General features: G+C 32.5%; 2 protein-coding genes across 2 annotated transcripts in view; one reads left to right on the top strand and one right to left on the bottom strand.

The window, feature by feature from the left end:
* Window positions 1-23,644, bottom strand: part of LOC136041046 (ubiquitin-like modifier-activating enzyme ATG7) — a 567,744-nt gene that overhangs the window by 181,404 nt on the left and 362,696 nt on the right. The gene's annotated exons all lie outside the window — the stretch shown is intronic.
* Window positions 1-23,644, top strand: part of LOC136041049 (acyl-CoA Delta-9 desaturase-like) — a 49,717-nt gene that overhangs the window by 13,297 nt on the left and 12,776 nt on the right. Inside the window, exons 2-4 of the mRNA XM_065725587.1 lie at window positions 951-1,164; window positions 9,859-9,992; window positions 22,004-22,209. Of these exons, the coding sequence (XP_065581659.1) occupies window positions 951-1,164; window positions 9,859-9,992; window positions 22,004-22,209 (554 nt within the window). The remainder of the gene's footprint in view (window positions 1-950; window positions 1,165-9,858; window positions 9,993-22,003; window positions 22,210-23,644) is intronic.

The raw sequence follows: 23,644 nt of genomic DNA, 5'->3' as shown, positions 1-23,644 counted from the left end.
TTTTTTAGCTTTTTTAGTTTTTTTTATTAGTTTTTAGTTTTTTTTTAGTTTTTGCCTTTTTTTAGTTTTTTTAGTTTTTTTTAGTTTTTCGTTTTTTACCTTTTTTTAGTTTTTTTTTAGTTTTTTAGCTTTTTTAGTTTTTTTTCTTTTTAGTTTTTTTTTGTAGTTTTTACCTTTTTTAGTTTTTTTTCTTCTTTTGTATTAGTGTGAAATAATTCAGACGTCATATGCGGACAAAAACGACGTCACTCGACAGACAGACAGACAGACATAACCCACAAACAACTTATTTTTATATATATTTATTCATATTTTTTTAGTTTTCTTTTTCTCTTTTATTTTTCAGTTTTTTCCTTTTTTTTAGTTTTTTTCTTTTTTAGTTTTTAGTTTTTTTAGTTTTTTACCTTTTTTAGCTTTTTTAGTTTTTTTAGTTTTTTTAGTTTTTTAGCTTTTTTAGTTTTTTTATTAGTTTTTATTTTTTTTGTAGTTTTTGCCTTTTTTTATTTTTTTCAGTTTTTTTTAGTTATTAGATTTTTACCTTTTTTTAGTTTTTTTTAGTTTTTTAGCTTTTTTAGTTTTTTTTTTCTTTGTAGTTTTTTTTTGTAGTTTTTACCTTTTTTAGTTTTTTTCTTCTTTTGTATTAGTGTGAAATAATTCAGACGTCATATGCGAACAAACATGACGTCACCTGATCCACAGATCCACACACAGACAACTTATTTTTATATATATAGATATATATATATATATATATATATATATATATATATATATATATATATATATATATATATATATATATATATAATTAGTTGAATTTACTTAATTATGTTGTTTCTACTATTACTATTACTAAAAAATCTGTAGCACCAAGCCACTTTAGGCTAAAACGGCTACGCACTCTCCTCTCGTCCACCCTTATGTTTCTTAATTAGTTTATTCTTTTCTAGCAATTATCAATGAACGGCACAATTACAACTTGTGAGGAAGCAAAAGCAGATACAACAGATTTTCTGGATAAGGAAAGCTACGAAGAAGATAGAAAGCAAATAAAAAATGAAATAGTTTGGTTCAACGTTATTCTATTTACTTTTCTTCATATTGGTGCTCTCTATGGAGTATACTTGCTTATGTTTACTGCTAAATGGGAAACAGTAGCATTTGGTATGTTTTTCTTCTCATCTTCTCAGCATTTTTACTTCGGTTCTTCTTAGAACAGAAGAGAAATTATTAGAAAGAGAAAGTTAAAAATGAGAAATGTATTAGATTTTTTTTTATTCCAGGAAACTTTGGGACTACTTTTTGTTGTGTATACTTGCTGGTATTTACCGCTAAATGGGAAACAATAGCATTTGATATAATTTTTCTTTTCAGTTAGTTCATAGAAAATCTAGTTGATCTTTCTTTTTTTGAAAATTTTGTTGCTTCTTTCTATGCTGTGTACTAGTTTATATACATTGGTAAATAGGAAACAGTAGCATTCCATATGCTCTCTTATTTCTTTATGAATTCTTAGAAGATCTATTAGAAAAACTGTTATAAACCTTAGCAGAAATTTTTTTCTCCTCCACTTGGTAATATACGGACGAGTAGGGGTAATTTACAAGAATAAAACTGGCGCTGATGTCGACAAAATTACCAACAGCATCTAGTGTTCGGCTTTCCTTGGCATTTTTTATCATGAAGTTGGTGTAACTAGTCTTATTGGCAAAATTAGTAGAGTAATTAGTGTTTGATCTCAGTTTCTAAAAAAAATCGCAAACGATTCTGAAGTGGAAAAAAATTTCCAAGAGCTACCAAACACTAGATGGTATTGGCAATTTTTCGATGCAGTGACAGTTTTGACCCTTATAAGTTGTCCACAATCCTTGGTGTATAGTTGATTATATCTGCCAAAGGGAAGCATTCTTTTAACTTCTTTTGAAGGCGCAGAAGACCCAACTTTATTTAAAACTTTGGTTTTGGCTTTTTTCGCAATGGTCTCTTCAAACTACGCTGTAAAAACTTTACACACTAGCATTAGCATAGTAGAACACTTACGTCTTATGTTATGTTACGGTATTGTAAGTTAATTTATGCTAAGTAGAATGTGTTATGTTATGGAGATGTCTGTATGGCTTGTCCGATGTCTCTGTCCGTCCGTGGCCGAGTGGTTAACGCGCCGAACTCACGAGCGAAGGGTCGCTGGTTCGAATCTCGGTGGTGCCGACCGTTTGGTTTTAGGACGAGGGTTAGTGGCGTTTCCCCGTAAGACAAGCCAAAAGTTTACCCAGCTTCAAATGGGTACCTAGAGAAATCTAGGGAAAAGCACGGGAAAGCGTCGGATGACTTGCCCCCAACCACGCATTGCACCCCGGCCGAGGGCAGAGAATCAGGAGATCGGCACCTGCGCTACGCGAACCCTTATCGGTTTGCATGCGAAAGTTTGCTTTTGCTTTTTTTTATGGCTTCACGAAATGGGATTTTATGATGAGCAAATAATATTTTTTTAGAATAAATAAGTAAATTATTTTTTAATATATTAATAAGTTTATTAATAAATTAATAAATTTTTCATGGAAAGCTTTCAAACTTGACTAGAGCTTAAATATCCATCTTTTTCCATGTTGTTTATGTTTTTAGATTTTTAATATTTTGTTGCTTATGATGATTATGCTGCATTTAATCACCTTAAATGGTTACGTTTTCGCTAATTTTGTTATATATTTTTTTTTCGCCGATGTCTGCATTCTCGTGTGTGAAAGAAAATACGAACGTGAGTGTTTGTGCGTGGGGGAGGGGGGAGTATTTCAGGCTACTTTTTTCGTATTTTTGTGGGGCTTGCCGTTCTGACTAATTTCAGAGAGAGTCTATGGGAAATAGTTTCTAAACGACCTACCCAAAAAATTCCGAATTATTATCCTCCCCCGGGAAAATAACTCCCCTTTAACCAATGCCCCTTCTCCCTTCCAAAAGGACTGCATGTTTCCTCTGTGATCAAACCCGCCAGTCAACAAAATTGAAGGATGATCTTTTTTTCCTGTAAATCAGTTGGAAAGTGAATGAAAATCCTGTGGGGGCACGTACGCATTGGGATATATTCCATCTTGCTTATATTTATAGCTAAATTACAAGCTAAATATAATTTATTTAGCTTTAAATATAGCTAAAAGATAATTTATGCTTCTTTTCTTTATTTTCTTGCACATTGTTCATTTTTATTTGCTTTGGCAGATGCCATTGATACGAACTCACGTTCGTATTTTCTTTCACACACGAGAATGCAGACATCGGCGAAAAAAAAATATATAACAAAATTAGCAAAAACATAACCATTTAAGGTGATTAAATGCAGCATAATCATCATAAGCAACAAAATATTAAATATCTAAAAACATAAACAACATGGAAAAAGATGGATATTTAAGCTCTGGTCAAGTTGTAAAGCTTTCCATGAAAAATTTATTAATTTATTAATAAACTTATAAATTTATTAAAAAATAATTTACTTATTTATTCTAAAAAAATATTATTTGCTCATCATAAAATCCCATTTCGTGAAGCCATACAGACATCTCCATAACATAACACATTCTACTTAGTATAAATTAACTTACAATAGCGTAACATAACATAAGACGTAAGTGCTCTACTATGCTAATGCTAGTGTGTAAAGTTTTTACGGCGTAGTTTGAAGAGACCATTGCGAAAAAAGCCAAAACCAAAGTTTTAAATAAAGTTGGGTGTTCGTTTGTTTTTAAGCGTTTTGGGATGATGAAAGATGAAAGCTTTGTTTTTATAAGAATTTTCGCGAGTACCAAGCACAAAATTAAAATTAACGTCATATCTAGAATATAAATAACTGAGCAAATAGCAGAAAATAATTATTAGAACCAATAGCAGAAAATGATATTGATAAATATGAATAGTATCAGAACAAGCGAAGAAAAAAAGTATATTAATAGTTATTAATGAAGGTATTTTGCCAAAATTGTAGCATAATGATTTTCTATAAATGTGTTTAAATAATTTTTATCTATATTGGAAATTTGCCAATATTATATTATTACGAGGCTTTATACAAGTTTATATCACTACAAACTAGAAGTTTAATACTGAATAAAAACATCTGAAAAAGAAAAATAAAATCAATGGCATCTGCCAAAGCAAATAAAAATGAACAATGTGCAAGAAAATAAAGAAAAGAAGCATAAATTATCTTTTATGTTGGATTTTTTTTCAAAAGTTGATTATTACGAAGTTTTGCATAACACATATGTCAAAATAAAACATTTCTGTGACGAAAAAAAGGGAATAATATAACCAATAGCATTCAACATCCCGACAAATCTGACTAATTTACTTGATTAAGTGAGGGAAAAGTTGTAAATATCTATTTTATTCAAGAGTTTCCTAAACTGTATTATTATTATCATAGTTAGTATACACTGTAGTAATTCAGCAAATTTTTGTTCCTCAGGGTGAAACATTTTACTTTCCCCTGGATTTTGATCAATGTTTTCGTTTTTTTTCAAACAATATGTAAAACTTCAGTAATTCTCGGTCGAAAACTGGTAGATGGCTCTCCGCCATCTACCTTGAAAGTCATCTTCTGATTTTCGACAGAGAATCTCCAAAGTTTTAAAGATTGTTTGAAAAAAAAAAAAAAAACATTGATTCATTTATTCTCGTATCCTATTTGATTCGATTTTTCATCGTAATTTCTGTTCGTTTTGGGTTTTATTTATTCATTGATAGTGATTTCTGTTCGTTTTAGGTTTGCATTATTATTTTACTTTATTTCTATTCGTCCTCTGTTTAATGCAGCTCAATGCTTTTATTTGAAAAACTGCTTTTAAAAAAAATGTTTATAATAAATTAAAAATAGTTTTGTTTTTTTTAAAGAAACTACATTAAAAACTTTTATTAAACTATATTAAAGATTATTTGTTAAATTATAAAAAATAATAAACTATAAGAGTATAAAAAATATGTTATATTATAATTTTTTAAACTATATTAAAGAATATAGTTTCTTTATCTTCTTTTTTCTTGTCTATAAATGTACTGAGAATTTTGTGGCTCTCCTAAACTTGTTAGAAGTGGAGCATTGATTCTGAAAGCTCAAAAACGCGTTTTAATTTTGCATTGTTGCCGAAACATCCTTTATACTCAAAATAGTCTACTTGGATGACCTACCCCCCCTCTCCTTCAGTAGAGTCACAAGCACAGGAATATATAGTTGGCTGTACCGCTAGTCTTCTCTAGAATGTCATCTCATTATCTCCTAAATATACTCAAGCTAGTTCAATCAGATCTATTGAGGAAGGCTCTGGGTAATTTTCCTTTCAAAATGGCATGAGAGGTTATGATATCAAAGGATTTAAAGAAAATTGAGACTTCAGGGGGAGGGAGAATAAAAACTGTAAGAGGAGAGTCTATAGCTATGTAGGCTTCAGATGGCTTGATGATGCAATGAATTGTTAGCAGTACTATTTTTAGTAGAATAAAAAGAAAAACCACCACTTTAATTGAAATAAGATATTTCTATAATTGATATTCCACTATAATTGAAAATCAATTGAAATAAAAAGAAAGACCGCCACTTTAATTGAAATAAGATATTTCTATAATTGGTATTCCACTATAATTGAAATTTAATTGAAATAAAAGACAGGCCACTACTTTAATTGAAATAGGGTATTTCTATAATTGATAGTCTACTAAAATGGAAATTTAATTGAAACACAAAGAAAGACCACCACTTTAATTGAAAACGAAACCACTTTAATTAATATATTCCTTGATTATAGGCATTTAACCCCCTTCTTCGAAAAATCCTACCGCTGAAAATACTCCCTATACAATACCCGCCCCCCCTCACGAAAAAAAAACACAAAAGGAGGCTCTAAATTTCTGTTTAGTTTCATTGAGAAGCACTAAGGAAATGAAAAAGAGGAATTTACATACCATAACTATCTTAAAAACTTTAAAAAACCGTAAATCCATTTTTGCTGAAAAAACTTCCCATATGAACTTTGCCAAATTTTTGGGAATAGCGGGTGCCAAGTTAAAGAAAAAGAAGAAAAAACATGGGTGAAAAATCATCAAAATTAAACTAGAAACCTACGGTTACAAATAGTTTAAAAAGGTTCAACTATTCTTTGAATGCATAGTTGGCTTTGGGATCTTATTGCTTAAGTTTTTACGGACGAATGTTGAGGACGAATATTGAATATTACGGACGAATAATAAGTTTTTACGGAGAATATTGCGTTGTTAAATTCTACGAGTTAGTTTTTATTTTATCTTCCAAGTGTGAAATTGCCCCACATCACTAATAAATTAATGAAACCCCAAACGAACGGAAATTACAAAAGATAACCGACTCACAACCATAAATGAGCAAAAATTAAAAGGAGTAGGGCCGACAACCCCCATGTCTTCTCAAGACCAGAACATAATTTGCACTTTACTACAAAAAAAAGAAAGGGTGGATTGTCAGTTTAAAATACATATTCTGATTTTTATCTTAATGCTTCTTTATCTATCAAAGTCAGAAAAAGGAAAACATTTAAAATGTATTTTTTTTCAGAAAAGTACGAATTAATTCTGGTCTTAAAAGGGCGTCGGGGTTGTCAGCCCTACTCATGTTAATTTTTGCTCGTTTTGGGTTTGACTACTCATGTTAATTTTTGCTCGTTTGGGTTATTTAATGTAATTTCTGTTTTATTTGGGTTTGATTTATTTACTGATGGTGATTTATGGTAGTTTTACGTTGGAAAATTATTTGAATTTATTTCTTCTAAATTTTTACTTAATGGAGCTCTTTAGTTTTCTTTGAAAAACTTGTTTTGTGGATAAAGTTTTTATCAAAAAAACTTACGTGAATGTCGTCATGATTTTTTTTTAAGGGATATGTCGTTAAAATATTCCAGGTCCCCTGGCCATCTCCCTGATCCGTAATCAGGATTCTATTGGGGGTGGGGGGGGGGTTATTTTTATGGGGGGGGGAATCTTTGAAAAACACATCAAAAATGTGAAATTGATATCTACTCTATTATGGTTTTTGGGAATGTTTCTGGTCTACGGTATTATTATGAAAGTAAAGGGTACCATTAAATCTCAACCCGAATAGATTTTGTTCCACATGGAACGGGGAATTCCCCTTCCTTATCCACACCTCCACATCATGGTAGCAGAAACGCCGTAGCATGCTCATTAGATATGAAAATGGTGAGTTTTAATCCTTTTTGTTAAAGTCCCAAGGGATTGGAGACCAACACGCCGGAGGGGGCTGGTTGGTCTTCCTAATAATTGGACTATGGACTCTACTGCCCCTAGAAACTCTTTTCCTCAAAGCTTGGTAAATATCAGCTTTTGTTCTAAATTGTTAACTTTTGGAAAGCTTAAGATTTTTGAAGTTAAACATATGTTTTTTTTTTTTTTTTTTTATATAATCATGACTTCCCGTGAACCATCTCTGTCTTTGAACATTAATTCCAATTTTAAGGAAAAGTTTTCCTCTGGCAGAAATGTGAACTTTTGATGAATTATAAATATTTCAACACAAAAATGTTAAGAAAATCCCATACCAACAACTTTTTCTTGTTCAATACGATCGAGTTTAATTTTTGGTAGATTTTTTTCCATCGCATAGGCAGTTTTTCAACATCCTTAAAATTTTAAGGGCCAAAAATAAACGGGGGTTTTCCTCTTTATTGCGATTAAATTTCTCTTAGCAACTTCATCATGCTTAAAAATCGTGTTCTTCTTCCGGAACAACCTTTGCCCTTTCTTCATAGAAAACATTCACCAGCAAATTTTTTATATCTGAATATTTGCCTACCAACGCATCCTCAAATTCTGATAAACTTTTCATTTGGATATACCAATGTAGAAAGTCATCTTGTACTGAGCCCAGGGGAATTCCGATTCATCCTTGTTTTATGCACCGCTTACTATTATTGTCTGTTTTTTTTTTTCAATTAAATCACCCCTAAGTGAATCCAAGGGGAGTTTCATTGGCCTTTGTCTCAAAAATTATAATAATAACGGTAATTCAAATGTTCCCTCTGTGCACAAAAATGCACTGTAGGGGAGTAAATATAAAAAAAAACAATGTACAGGAGATACACGCTCACACAAAACAAGGACAAGAGCCAATCAGAAATAGTAAAAGAACTACTTCTACTATCGCTAGATCATAAAAGTAATCGTTGTTTTTCCTCGCTGTTTAATAATCACCCATGCCCCCCCCCAAAAAAAAGGTTCAAAAAATTTGCATAATAAATTTTTAAATGCGAGAACCCTGTGACCTTGATTATGAACCATTCATATCGCTTTATAACGTTTTGAAACTGTTAACTGTTTTGAAAAGTTTTGATTTTCTTCTAACTGTGTTCCAAGTTTGCCAGTGTATGGCATTCTTGATCAAGCGATTCCTCTAATTCTTTGTTTTCAAACTTTTGGTTCGTCCGAACAAGGCCGTATCCAGATGGGGGTCAGGTTTGACCCCCCCCCTCCTAAAAAAATCAACTCATATCAACTCAATATCATCAAACGAGGAGTTTAGTCCCTGTCAGTTAAGATATACAATCTGAAGAACCTCCCCCCCACCGGGCTCGAGAATCCAAAAATCCCAGCATAATTATTGAAACAAAAATTTGTCAATTTTTGACAATAATTTTTTCAAAATTTTCTACACAATTTTTATTAGTCTCTTGACCTACTGAGCTATTCATAATTTTATTAAAATATTGTATAATTTCATACTCAACCTAAATGTCATTTGTATTATTAGCGTTAGCCCTCGATAGACAACCAAAATCAAACATAATCGTTTACCAATACAGTTACGTAGGGATTCGGTGGTAGTCGAGTGAACAACCATGGTGCAGATAAGCTCACTAGGGCGCAATAAATAGGCAATGGCAAGGACTTGAAACCTGTATATTGAATTTCAAATTTTCACCTAAATAAACCCTCGCCACTGTTGATATGGGAGTTTTCAATCGACATCACGTACCAAGTACATGATAAAACATGTTCTTCAGAAGCACTTCATAAACACACAAGTGACAGTATCTGATTTATCGCTATTTGAAATTCTCTAGGTGGAAAACTGCTAATGCCGACTTCTATGGAACAGGGATAAATTATCCAAGGTCTTTGCTAATTCATCCCTATTTAACAGAGAAAAACTCTCACTTACCACTATCGTGTGTATGCAAACTCCCTGTTTCTTTAAATGTACCTTTTACCACCCTGCTTCCGAGAATTATATATGGAAAACGAAAAAGAAGACGATTTTTCTACAAAAATCAGAGACAACGCTGTGAAGCTGCCAGAGTAAATAGCACCATCTACCTTCCGTCCATTAGTTTATGCTTCTTATGTCCCCCTGACCTGACCTAGGATTGAACATAGAGCCTTGGAGTTGGACTTTATCAGTTCGAAATTGGAAATTGTAGTGCCTTCTGTAAGAGTCGGATGTGACTGTGGGGTAACCAGTTTCCTTCCCATGCCGGTTTTCGCTGAATATTTTTCCGAATTTTCAGAATTTCAGAAAATTATTTTAAAAAATTATTTTTCAGAATTTCTTGAAACGGCATGTGTTCCTGAATAAATCAAAAGACGCTGCGTGTACCAGATGTTTTAGATTTTTTCAATTGAGAAAAAGGGACGTAGCGCAGTCTGAACAATTATTCCCTTGTATGAACAATTTGTGGATGTAAGTTTAGACTGTACAAATAAAAGATTGCTTTTTTTAATATATGAGGACGGGTAAATTTAATTGGGACTACTGGGGAAACTCCATTACCATCAGCAATGGACAAAATAAGATAACTTACATTATGAAACTCCTTTTTTTTTCAGCCGTTTTGTTGTACTACATTGGTGGTATGCTTGGAATCACTGCTGGGGCACATAGGCTGTGGGCACATCGTTCCTACAAGGCTAAACTGCCCCTTAGAATTCTGCTGATGATTGCCAACTGTGTAGCCTGGCAGGTAAGGCCAAATGATTATATATATATATATATATATATATATATATATATATCTATACTAGCTGTTGGGGTGGCGCTTCGCACCCCCCCCCCCCAAGCCCCCCGCGCGCGTAAGTCGTTACGTGCCATATTAGTTACGCGCCATTGTAGTTGTGTCCCTGTGTCCCACCTGTGAATATAGATAGATATATATACATATGTTTTTAACTAACGCGCCACCCCAACACCTAGTTGGTGGGGGTGCTTCGCGCCCCCCCCCCAAGCCCCCCCGCGTGCGTAAGTCGTTACACGCCATATTAGTTACGCGCCATTGTAGTTGTGTCCCTGTGTCCCACCTGTTAATATATATATATATATATATATATATATATATATATATATATATATATATATATATATATATATATATATATATATATATATATATATATATATATATATATATATATATATATATATATATATATATATATATATATATATATATATATATATATATATATATATATATATATATGTTTTTAACTACGTAAAACTTGCGAATATTCAACATTCTTCGCTGTCCCATTGTCTGTGCATATAAATAGATTGTCAGGTTTACCGACTCTTGAACATTTAACATATAATTGTCCATGGGAAAAACAATCCGTATTCAGGTCTATACCTCATGATTCTAATGATTGCCCTTGAGCTTTGTTGATGGTGATTGCTAATCGAACATTCTCTGTGTCCCCGTCGTCATTTATATATCCCCCTGTGCCCCCGGCGTCCCTGTTGTAGTTGTGTCCCTGTGTCCCGGTCATTTATATTCCCTGTGTCCCGGTCGTCATTTGTGTCCCGGTGTCCCAGTCTGTAATTTCTCTTTGAGTGTCCATATGATGAAATAAATTTTTTGATTTTTTGATTTTTTTCTTTTTAATTTTTTTTTTTTGGTTTTTACCTTTTTTTTGGCTTTTTTAGTTTTTTTTCTTTTTTCTTTTTAGTTTTTTTTTGTAGTTTTTACCTTTTTTTAGTTTTTTTTTTATTTTTGTTTTTAGTTTTTTTAGTTTTCTTTTTCTCCTTTATTTTTCAGTTTTTTTCCTTTTTAGTTTTATTTAGCTTTTTTAGTTTTTTTTTCTTTTTTCTTTTTAGTTTTTTTTGTAGTTTTTTTTGTAGTTTTTACCTTTTTTTTAGTTTTTTTCTTCTTTAGTTTTTAGTTTTTTACCTTTTATTTAGCTTTTTTAGTTTTTTTAGTTTTTTTTTCTTTTTCTTTTTTTTGTAGTTTTTACCTTTATATTAGTTTTTTTCTTCTTTTGTATTAATACTAAAGTCAAGGTTCGAACCTGCAACCTCTCGAACCTAGAACCTGGAACATAACGCGTTACCAACTCAGCTACATCGGCTTGAATACTTTCGTTTTTGAATTGGTATATGATAGAAATAATTCAGACGTCATATGCGGACAGACAGACAGACAGACAACTTATTTTTATATATATAGAAGATATATATATATAGTAAATATATAGTAGTTTTCGCTCTTCAGTAAAGTTCCGACAAGAGGCGAGTTATTCACTTGTGCACCTGAATTTCACGTCACCCATAGAAAGAAATGTCTTCATGTCTGTGAACATTCAGTTCTTTCGTGCTTTGGATTAGAGTAAGAAAAAGTCGCTTTTTCGACTGGCAAATATGTGGTAAAATAGTAATAGTATGGTAAATAGTATGGTAAAAGCATACTAACATCTTATTTGCGTGCTAATAAATTGTAGAAGCAGCATTTGTTTTGGTAAATATAAATTTAAATTCCATTTCTTATCGCCAATGTTTCGTGTTAGAAGTCAAGTAAATATCGTAAAATAAAAACCTACAAACAGTTGCTGTTTAAGTTGTCATTCATTTCAAGAATTGTCACTTTGCTTCTATAAACAAAAAATAACAGGCAATATCAATTTTTGCGGGTAGAAATAACCATCCAGCAATAAAAACGACTGATTTAAAATCTAGTCAAATGTGTTTGCACCTTAGACAAGGACATCAAACCAGAGGCAGATTTAAGCTTGGTTCTGAAAGAAGCAGAATATTCTACTTGGTTCTACATCTTAATGTAGATGTAGAGTAAGTCAGACCAATACAGGGCATCTACACACTAAGATATAGGTGTATTTTAGTTAAATATTTGGTATATAGAGGTGGTTAAGGGTTAGTTTAGGTATTTAATATAATGCGTTCTGGGTGGCCTGCTTCCCATAATTTTCATAACTGTAGTTTATAATTTTCTATGCCAGTAATATGTCGGCCTCCAGATTTCACGACATTTTTGGTTCGTTTGCAAAATAACAATTTATTTATCTGAAACGTTTTTATTATGGCAAAATTTGGCTTTTTCCTGTTTTAGTAAAAAAATTATTTTTCCGGCCGGCAAGTCGGCTGTGATATTTAAAAGTACAACATATACCATTTTTGCCGTTTTTAGTGCCTTATGGCGCTTGAAAGATGGTAGAATTGATGAAAAACACGTATTTATGAATAATAGCTTTTAAATGAGCCATTACACTTCTCTCTACGATGTTCTGACACCCACACTAGTCCCAGCTTTTCCAATTGAGACATGACACCAAAAGTACTATTCTAATGGTAATCCTTTTTTACATAAGTATTCAAAAGAGGATTTAATTCTTTTTCTTCTTTTTTTAAGGATTTTTGCAGGCAGACCAGAGGATGTTGCTGTCAATAATCAAAATTATCAAATTTTGAAAATTTGATTATGTTATAATCAAAATTATCTTAGGAATACGGCAGTTCGTTTTCGCTTACCAAGGTTATTAGGACTTACCTCTAAGATGTTATTTAATTTAAAGAAAGATTTAAAGGAAATGGGAACTACCCGAGAGGGTGTAAAGAGGGAGGATTTGAATGGATTGGGATGGAGGAGGATTGTGAGTAGCTGTGTTGGCCTCAAGCGGCTTGGTGCTGCAATGAGTGGTTAGTAATAGTAGTAGTAGTAACAGAGCATATAAGGTAGAGCACAGTTAACATTTTCTAATAATAGGGGGGAGGGAGAGGGGAAGAGACCAGACAATTTGCGAAAAGATACTATTAAACCACCACAATAAAGACATTAAAAACTGGAAAAAGGAATTATGGGCTTAAGTCTTTTTTGTGGAAGCAGTAGGGAGGGGAGGGACTATTACCGTTTCACTTTGTTACCCAAACCTGAAACTAGACAACGTGTTATTAAAGCTTTTCACCTATATTTTTTAATGTCCTTAACACCAAGAAAAATTGATTAGAAATAGCTTGAATATGTTAATTTCTATATGCTCCTACTTTCCTTGAAAATTGTGTCAATTTCTATAGAAAAAGGTTTTTTTTTTTCTTAAAGTAAAGAATAAGAAATTGAGACAAATTACTACTTTGCTACCAAAATTGTTCATTCCTTTTCATTATTTGGAAAGTTTTATTATCCATTCATATGGCACTTAATAACTGTTGAAGAGCAAAGATTGAAACAGCGTTATCAGTTTTTAATTTCCTCGAAACTCAAAATAAAAGAGCCATCCCTTGTTCTTTGTTCATTTACGATTCTACATTTTTTTTTTTTTTGCCATTTCTTGCCCATTGCTTTTTATTATTTGACAATTTTTTTCCTGAGGGCATAAAGTAATTTTTCAATAATTTTCTTTTAAAATGAAACACCATCTATCTACAACGGGTTAAACTATAACGACAAATGTAATACGAAAAAGTGACTGACTTTATCAAAAGTTAGCTTGACTGTTGTCAGCTTAAAAGTTAGCTAACTTGAAAAGTTATCTCTTTTGTTTGTTAAGGATCAAGGATGACAACAGACAAATTAAGAATTATGCCCCTTCCCCTAGAAGATCAAAAGAAAATTGTGGAAAATTCTCTAATATTCAGACGCAATATGGCATTTTTCTTCCAAGGAATGCTTTATCCCTCCATCTCGGAAGGTTTCACCCCCGCTCCCCCGTCTACAACCATTTAGGGTTGATTCTATTTCGGTGCACACATTAGTGGCAAATGAGTTAATATTGGTGTATTTTATTGCAAATATGAAGATGTCACGTATTGTATCTGTAATGTGAACAAAATATATGTTCTTCTAAAATAAGTTTTATACTATTCATAGGACGAATATGCTTGAAATTGAAGCCCCTTAGCTGTCCCCTTTTGGCTCGGAAAGCCAAACTGGCCAGTTCCACTTTTTCATTTTGAGGTTTGGGTTCTTTACTGACCCTTAGGTTTACAAGTAACAAAGATATGTAAAATAAAGTTTTATTTAATCCTTTAGGCTCCAAGGAGACGAATTACTATTATCAGGTCGATTATTCGTGATCTTCCCATTTGTACATCTATTTAGGCTTGTTATATGCAATGACTCACAGGTTTTTTCTATATTGATTACTTCAAATGGTTTATCATTTAGGGTGTATCCAAAATGTATTTTTTTTCAATCTAAAATTGAGGATGAGACTTTTGTGTACGTTAAAGCTGACAATTACTAGTTAGCCTAGTTACTGAGTTGATTTATGACTTGCTTGACAGCTTCAGTGTCAAGTTCATCAGCAGCCTTCCTAATAAGTCTAGAGTCACCAGCAAACAAAGTTAAAAGACTTTTTGCTACACACTGGGCATTATTAATAAATATAGTGAAGAGTGAAGACCCATAGCAGTGCCTTGCAGGGCACTACTTCTGATTAGTGACGATCCTGAGTAGATAGGTGCTTTTCTAGGGCTGTGGACCCTAGCCTATGTACGTCTGGCAATTAAAATGTCTGAGTCGAGCTTGAGACTTGGTGAGTTTTTCTCTTACCAGTAGCTTATGTAGCTTATGTAGCTTTTTTTTATGTAGTTTTTTTTTATGTTTCTTTTTTTTATGTTTTTTTATGCTTTTTTTTTATGTATTATTTTTTTTATGTAGCTTATGTAGCTTATGATTATTCTGTTATTGCAGACTTTGTTGAAAACCTTAGAAAGATTTAAAAGTTGCAACACCGACTAAAGCTCTGCTGTCGATCAGATGTGTAGATGTGTCTCTATATCCGCCGCAGCGTAAGCCATGTGGGGAATTTCCATTTATAGATTTTTTTTTAAATTGTTTTTTCTTTTGTTCTGCTTCAGTTGGAAAACATGGAAAATATGAAACACTAGGCTCATGAAACAACTGAAATAGATCTTTTCCACGTGCTGGCTGATACATAAAAATCATAACCAGCATTGACACTTTATTTAGTTATGTCCACCGTTTCATATAAGTACTTGTTCAGTTCGGCCTCTCAAAAGCTTATATACTAATTCTCTTAAATTGAATTCCTGGGGACCGATGTTATGTGCTGTTTTTAATCTAGCATTTGGATTTGAACTAAGCATTTGAACTAAAACATTGAACTAGCATTTGAACTAAAAACGTCTGAAAATCTGAATTGGCACCAGCAGTGTCTTTAATTCGCAGAAATTTAGGGGGGGGGGTAGAGTAAAATTTATTTTCAAAATCTAATGAGGGCAATTTTGTTTTTTTCGAAAAAAATTTGCATGGAAGTACAAAAAATAATATTTTTTGGTGAAAATACAAAAAAAAGCTATTATTCGAAATCTAAGGGAAGCGAAGGGGGAAGCATAATAATCTTGGGTTTCAATGCCCCCTGCGTTCATCCAGCTCATAATAATGACCACTAGAGGTTTGGTGTATTAGGATTATGACCAGCAACAGCACTTCCTTTAGTTCTATCCACTGTTTGGATATAACCAGCTGGAGTTCGTCAACTTGATCCCTAAACAGTTCAAATAATAATTTTCATCTAATTGATTGTCAAGGGATATTAGTTTTCTCCCCCTTTTAACCTTGCATTTTAATTAGATTTTTTCTTTGTTATTAATTCATTACTGTAGTAATAACCACTAACATTAATAATCCATATGATAATAATGTGAATAATAAGATAATAGTATATCATATATGTTGTGAATAATAATACGAAAAAATGACAATGATATCTATTAACAAGTAAATACATTCACTAACCTGTTAATATTTACTTGAAAGACTTTTGATGCAGTGAAAGTGTTAGCAACAAAGGGAATTATGTATTCCATTAACATAGAATTCTTAAAATACTATAAATCTGTAATTTAACTGTAAAAAAATTCTTTGAAGTATTATAAATGGTAAATTTACGTTAATAACACTTTCTCTAGTTTGTATGGGTGGGACCCTGAATTGCTTCAGGAGGGACAACATACTTTCAAAAATTGTATCCACTAGGTGGCGCACACAGCAGATTTGCCATAATGGTGCTAAGATGGTGGAGATGGTGCTAAGTTCATATACTCATCGTAAAGAGACTTGGTATGGTGGAAGTGTTCTGTGTGTGGTGGATCAAACGGTGCTTAGAGATGTAGATCGATTGGGAAAGGTTGGGTGACCCCTCAATTCTTAGCTGATGTCATATTCTTTGAATATGTTGCAATGTCCCAGTACCAAAGCAAATACCCTGTTTCCAGGGGGTCTGACTGGCTGAAAAATTTTTGGGCAAGAATCTATCAATCGTAAATACCTAAATTAGGGTTTTATGAAATATGCCTCTATTCCTAGCCCAGCAGCAAATTTGTAGCCCCTGATGTGGCAACTCTTTTTTAAACTCGTCCGAGGTCTGATAACTCCTCTCAGAATATGATCCCATATTCATTAAATGAAAGCTTATCCTTGTGGTGTAATCTTAATGGTATTTGGCTTAGCTGAACAGTTCGTAGATTACTCTGGTCAAAAATTTAATTACTCCGTTATGGTTGGTCTGCCCCATGTCGTATCCCTATAGCTGTATAAAAGTCTTCAGAGTTTAAATTCTAGAAATTATATTATAACAACTTCTGTTATACTTCTACTTCTACTTCTACGTCAACTTCTACTTCTGATATTATAACAAGAGTGCTTACAGTGAAGTATATCTACAAAAATGTCGGAGAAGGGGGGTCAAGGATTTTGTTTTCTTAATGTGGTGTTTTTGGTTTATATCAATTTTTCAAAATGAAAATACATAAATGGTATTTTTAAAATCTACGAATGCAATTACCCCTCTGCCCCCACTAAATTACTACCCTTAAACGTATAATAACACAGTAATTTTCAAGCAAAAAATTGCAAATATTTTGGCAAACAGTAAGTTGAACCATAGATCTGTCTCAGCAAACCTGTTTTACTAACTGCAAATGCAATTTTATTTTGCATACACAATTTTGCATGAATCAGGCAGTTGCTAAAATGGAAAAGTAGATTGTCTACTATAATCATATTAGTTTAGTCGTGACTGCTAGGGTCGTCGTCCAGAGAGTAATGGTGTATTCATATGCACCTTAGTTTAGAGTGCCAAGTATACTCGAGCTCTACACAGAATTTCACGTTACGCAAGCTTATGTTACGTTGTGAAAAGTCAACTTAGTAACAACAAAACGTGATATTCTCATCAGGGTCGTATCCAGCAGAAGGGTTTGAACCCCAACCCTCTGAAATGTTTGCCCGACTCTTAAAAATATAATAAAATGAATAAAACGCACTTTTGATGTTTTTCAGTTTTTTATACCCCCCCCCCGAACAAAAATCCTTGACACGGTCTTAATCCTCATGAAAAGCTAATAAATTTAAAAAAATAGATTAGTAAATTTTTTCTAAAGCCTTTTATGCTTCATCGCATACTCAATCCACTTGTATATTCAACATATTAAATTTTTAAATAGTTTACTAGTGACGATTTTGGAATGACGGTTTTATGGATTTTTTAGGTTATGTTAGTGTGTAAGGATGTGTGTAAGGATAAGCTTACCGTAAAAGAGATTAACCACTTAGCATAGGAGGTTACGAGTAGTGGTGGTAGTAGTATGTATAAAAAGTTACGCACGTTGTGTAAAAGTCGTTTAAAGCTTTTGCATCAATGGCCGCATTAATTTTTTTGAAAATGCTTGTTTTGCCAGATTTTTTTTTTTAAATTTAATATTAAAAGTTTTGCTATTTCTTTTTCTCGTCTTTCAGGACAGGTACTGCTGGGTGAACTCCAGATTACAAGGTCCATATCTGCTAAGACTTGTATAGTATAGAACATTGAAATCCTAAATAATTGGGGCCTCAATTAGTGGTCAGGAAATTGTTAAAGAGACATGTGCTGAACATTCTGAGAATATGCTAAATTGTGATAAGGTTAAAGGAAATGATATGCAAAAGAATGAAAAAGTTTGTGACGCTTCAGAAGTGAAGGAAGATTTACTTTGTGAGGATGAATCAATGATAACACTAAAAGGATAAAAAAAAAAATATTAAGGCCTCTGGTAATGATAGTGTGGTAAATGAGTTTTCTGAGTATGGTGGTTATGAAGTTAGAGATACCTGTGGGGGAAATTTTCCGTGGGGGAGATGATTGTCGGCTAGTGGATTTTCCATATTAAAATGAATTTGAGTTGCATATCTTTTTCTGACTCTTTGCATACATAATCAAAATAAGTCAATTAGGTGATATATGTAAATGTAGGGTAAAATATGGCTTTATTCAGTCTGGAATAAACTCTAGAGCCAAGGAAATCCTTCACAAGAGTGTACTCAACAACTTCTTAAATTCTCTTGGAAATCAGATGAAAAGTGTAGCACATTCTCTGCTGGGGAAATTGTCAGAGGGGGACTTTCCATATTAAAATGAGTTTGGTCCGCATATCTTTCTCCGTCTTTTTTTTTATATGTAATCAAAATAAATAAATTCGATAATTTATACAAATTTATGGTAAATGAGTCAGGGATTAAGTCTATTGTGGAAAGCATGACGTTTCAAAAAAATCAATGTTTGTGTTTATCGATTCAGCACATTATCATGTTCTTCGATTAATGCACCATTCCCCAAAGAAGAGGTATTGTCGGGAGGAGTGAATTTTCCACAGGGGATCTGTCTGAAGAAGAATGGTCCTTGAGAGCAAATTTCTTGGGGTAATTTTTAAAATACTTCTAAATTTCAAAATATGATCGTTAATAATAAGAAGGATGGATTTTTAGCGGGGAACGGGGGATTTCCCGTGGGGGGAATTTTTTGGGGAAAATTTCCTTGGAGAGGAGTTTTCCGGTGTAGAATTTTCCTTGAATTTTCTTTCCTTTAGGATTGCAGCAATGGGCGACGGGTAGGCTAAGCTAGTTATTTATAATACCATTTGAATAACAAATATTATTTGAATATACTACATACCAATGTGCTTGTACCCACAAAAGTATGTACAATATATGCACATACCAATGCTCATTCACTTATATTCTAGATATCAATGTATGTTCAATATATGTACATACCAATGCACGTAATATATAACTTACATACCAACAAGAACTACTTAGTTAATTTTTCAAATTTATTTAAATTTAAATCCTTGAACAAAAGAATAACTGTATCTGCAAATTGATTATATTTTTTTCTGTCACTGGTAAAACCAGCAAAAAGTGACATAGGCATTTTCACTTTGAGCACGATGATATGCCATTACTATTCCATCCCAAATAGGGTACAACCAATTTTTTCCTCAATTTAAACGAAAAGAAGAATTCAGAGACTAAGCAGAGATGAGAAGAAAAAAAAGCAACATGAAATATAAAACATAGTGAAAAAAATGACAGTAAATTATATTGATTTAATATTACCCTATTATTATTTATTATTGTTACTTATTAACAATGAGTAATAATATAATTGTTATTATAACATTTAATATGATTATTATACTATCATAAAATTATTAAGTTACTTCAACTATTTTTAATTGCTACTACTACTACCGCTAATTTACTGCAGCACTAAGCCGCCTAAGGCTACCACAGCTACGCAAGCTCCTTCGCCATCCCAATAAATTCAAAGCCTCAGTCTTTACGCCCTCCCAAGAAGTTCCTATTTCCGATAAATCTTTTCTTATGAATAACCTGCATTTCGTTTGGCCCTAGACATTCTGCCGACAAGGACAATTTTTGGCTATTGTTGCTATTATAATATTTAAGTAATAACAATAAAATTTCGTGTCCGTATCACCGGCTAATGATATTTTTTCTGTTGTGTTATTTTTTTACTCTCTCTTCTCTATTTTTTTGTTTGTTGCTCGGTTAGTGTATTGTATGTGCTTACTATTCTGTGTTTTCTATTTGTATTTTTATATGTTTATATATATATATATATATATATATATATATATATATATATATATATATATATATATATATATATATATATATATATATATATATATATATATATATATATATATATATATATATATATTTCGCGCTCCTTATTTCCCTCTTCGTACGACACAGTTCAAGTTCCGAATTCAAGCTATTCTGTGGTGACAGTGCCAGATCATCTGTGGCCTTGAAGCACGAAGGCTGAACGCCAAAGTGAGCAAAAGGGTGCTCAATGTTACTTTTCGCTGGAATAAGTATTTTCCTTTTAAATATTAGTAAGAAACGATGTAAAAGCCTAAAAAAGAAATTATCCTATATATGAGATGGATAACCCCCTCCTCCTCAGCTGACCGTACTTTATATTGAAGCTTTGAATGAAGATAAAATTATCCTATGTATGGAATTGTTGACTTCCCCCTAGTTCCACTACTCTTTATTCTAGGGTTATAACTTTTTTTTAAGTTCTTTTGTAACTCTTCCCCAAAAAAATCAATAATCTCTATAACGGCTCGGTTCATAGAAAATGGATGCAAAAATACCTTGTTAGCTGAAACGAAATGGCGGAAAAGCATGAAAATATTGGGATGATGTAAGGACCATGCCCTTACTTGACGGTGGAACCTTGCAGGTTTTTAAACGTAATAATGAAAAGAAAACCTGATTTCGCGGGGTCTTGTGGGTTTTCCAAGAAAACTTTATTACGTAACAATGTTAGAAATCTTTATTTGACGGGGTGTCCTAGGTTTTAAAAAAAAAGAAACTATTATGTAACAAGCAGAAGTAAAAACACTCTATTATGTAGGTGTACTTTACCGTTACAGGTGCGCTATGCTAAACCTAAGACCCAGATACACGTAATAACGCCTTGGGGGACTAGCAACTTCGGGTTTACCCCCTATGGGCCTTTTCGGATCCATAATTCTGTCATTACTCTTACTTCTCTCTTTACTTTCATTTGCCAAAAAACATGTTTCTAGCTATTCGATTTATCTTTTAATATTTCTTACATTCAAGGGGGCTGCTTCCCCATTCCACCTTCAGCTTTTTACGCTAAAGTTTTATTTTCTGCAGTGATGCTTCTTTATTGAAAGACAAACTGGTTTAGATGAATTTGTTTTACCGAGTAAAATAGGACCGTCTTAAACGTTAGAGATGTTTTAACCCTGGACCCACCTTTCTCTTTACTACCAAGTTTTAAGTATCCCAATGCTTCGATTTAAAAAAAAATTCTACGTTTCTAAAATTTTTCATTAATTTTAATTCTAAAATTGTCTACGTTTTTAGTTAAAAACTACCGTTTCTACAAAAAAAGGAGCTATCCCCCCAATTTTTTACATATAGGCTACATCATACGTAGTTGAGGTAGGGTAGGGGTGAATCTCCTGTCCATTCTGATCCAGTGTACCATAAATGCGGTAGTTCTAAATGTTTAAATTTTTGGAACAGGCGCGTAATTGTAAAAAAAAAGTGTCTGGCAGTGTTTTAAGGTTCGTTTGTAAAACAGGACTTAAGCTCCTTAAGCTTTGTCTCAGCTTTGTCTATCAAAAACAAGTTAGCGTAATCATACTCAGTTTTAATATATTGGAGACAAACCGTGAGCATCTTTTACTGCGATCCCCTGCCCTTTACTTGTGGAAAAAAACCCGAGCTAGGTCCTGGTATGTACAGTGAGACTCTGAGTTCGTAACTCCTCATGAAATCCCAAAGATTGTACGCTTTTCTTTATTTACCAACTAATTTATCCTTTTGAGAAAAGTACGATTTTCTGAATGTTTATGTTATTTATTTCATTTATTTATTTTCATTTATTTTTTTAGAATGACATCTATGAATGGGCCAGAGATCACCGAGTTCATCACAAGTTTGCAGAATCGAATGCCGACCCTCACAATTCCACTCGTGGTCTTTTCTTCAGTCACGTTGGCTGGCTTCTAACAAAAAAGCATCCAGATGTCATAGCAAAAGGAAAGAAGCTAGATTATTCAGACTTACTAGCTGATCCAGTTGTACGTTTTCAAAAACAGTAAGCACTATAGCTTATGTATTTAAGCGTTTTTTCTAATTGTAAAAACATTTATCATCAATTATTTCCATGTATGTAGTCCCCACTCCCTGAATTAAAATCTTGAGTACCAGTTTTGGCTTCAAGATCACTGGAAATCCCTGAAGAAAAATATGCTATGATTTTTCCGTCTTGATAAACACTATGGTTGTCCTCAACTAAAAGTGTTTTGAACTTTAAATAGTGCTTTTACGTTCCTCTACAAAATTGACTGGTTCGTTTTGTAGTAACGGTTGTTACTACTTTAGAAAACGTACAACGGAATCGGCAAATATAAATATGAGTAAAAATTTTCGCTTTATACATTTCGAAAGGAAATTAGTACAATATTTGCAGCAATATTTTGTATACAGTAGCTAGTCAAATAGTAACCCTAACTAACAATAACAATTTATACTGCTTATACTTACAAATCATACAGTTAGCATTTAATGCTAGTTAGTGGTAGAAGTCTTGAACCAGCTACAGGTGACAATTTTATTCACTTGGTCAGTTTTTTTTTATCTTTTTAAGCAATTTATAATTTATAATGAAAATATTATAATTTTACTTTTTACATTTTATGTTATTATAATTTTATATAGATACGAATTTGTAACTTATAATTTTAAAGTAACTAGAAATATACACTTTCAATTACATACAACCCATACCTGGTCCATAATGAGAGAACACGTTTCGTGGATGAAAGATGGCAGATTGTCAGATACCAACCATTAGATTGTCAGATGTCATTTTGTACCAACCATTTGGGGCAAAGTGAGGGGCAGTTCTTCCCCAATGGAGTGAGAATATGTCTTAAGAAAGTAGTGCATTTGCAGTCCCTTGAAGTATTATTGTCAGTCTGGTTTATACCTATTTTTCCCGGAAGGAGGGACAAATCATTAAAATGCAAATATAGGCAATCTAAATGATATTTAAATAATATTCAAATTTCTCAGACCATGTCATAGCTTCCAAAGAAACTATGACAAGGTTTGAGAATTTTAAATTTTACTTTTGGTAGAGGCTTTGTAATTTGTAAATTAATAAATGATTTATAAAACATAAAATTTTTAATACATAATTAAAAATCATTAATTTTAGAAATTGTTAAAAAAAATTTAATTAGCTACTTAATAATTAATAAAGAATCATTTTGAGAGCAGAAGCAGCACGAAAACTTGACAAGCTCGTGACTGTTATCAATTTTACTACAATAATGAGTTATATTCACTAACTTTGATACTAGCTCATCACCTGTTACTGTTTATTTACAAGTAATTTCTTATTGTTAGTTAGTGTTACTATTTGACTAGCTAATGTATGGAAAATATTACTGCAAATCTTGTAGTAATCCCCTTTTGAACCATTCAAAACGAAAATTTTTACTCATATATATTTACCGATTCCGTTG

This window comes from Artemia franciscana, chromosome 21 (genome assembly GCF_032884065.1).
Source record: "Artemia franciscana chromosome 21, ASM3288406v1, whole genome shotgun sequence".
Lineage (NCBI taxonomy): Eukaryota > Metazoa > Arthropoda > Branchiopoda > Anostraca > Artemiidae > Artemia > Artemia franciscana.
This window is presented reverse-complemented; position numbering and strand designations above follow the sequence as displayed.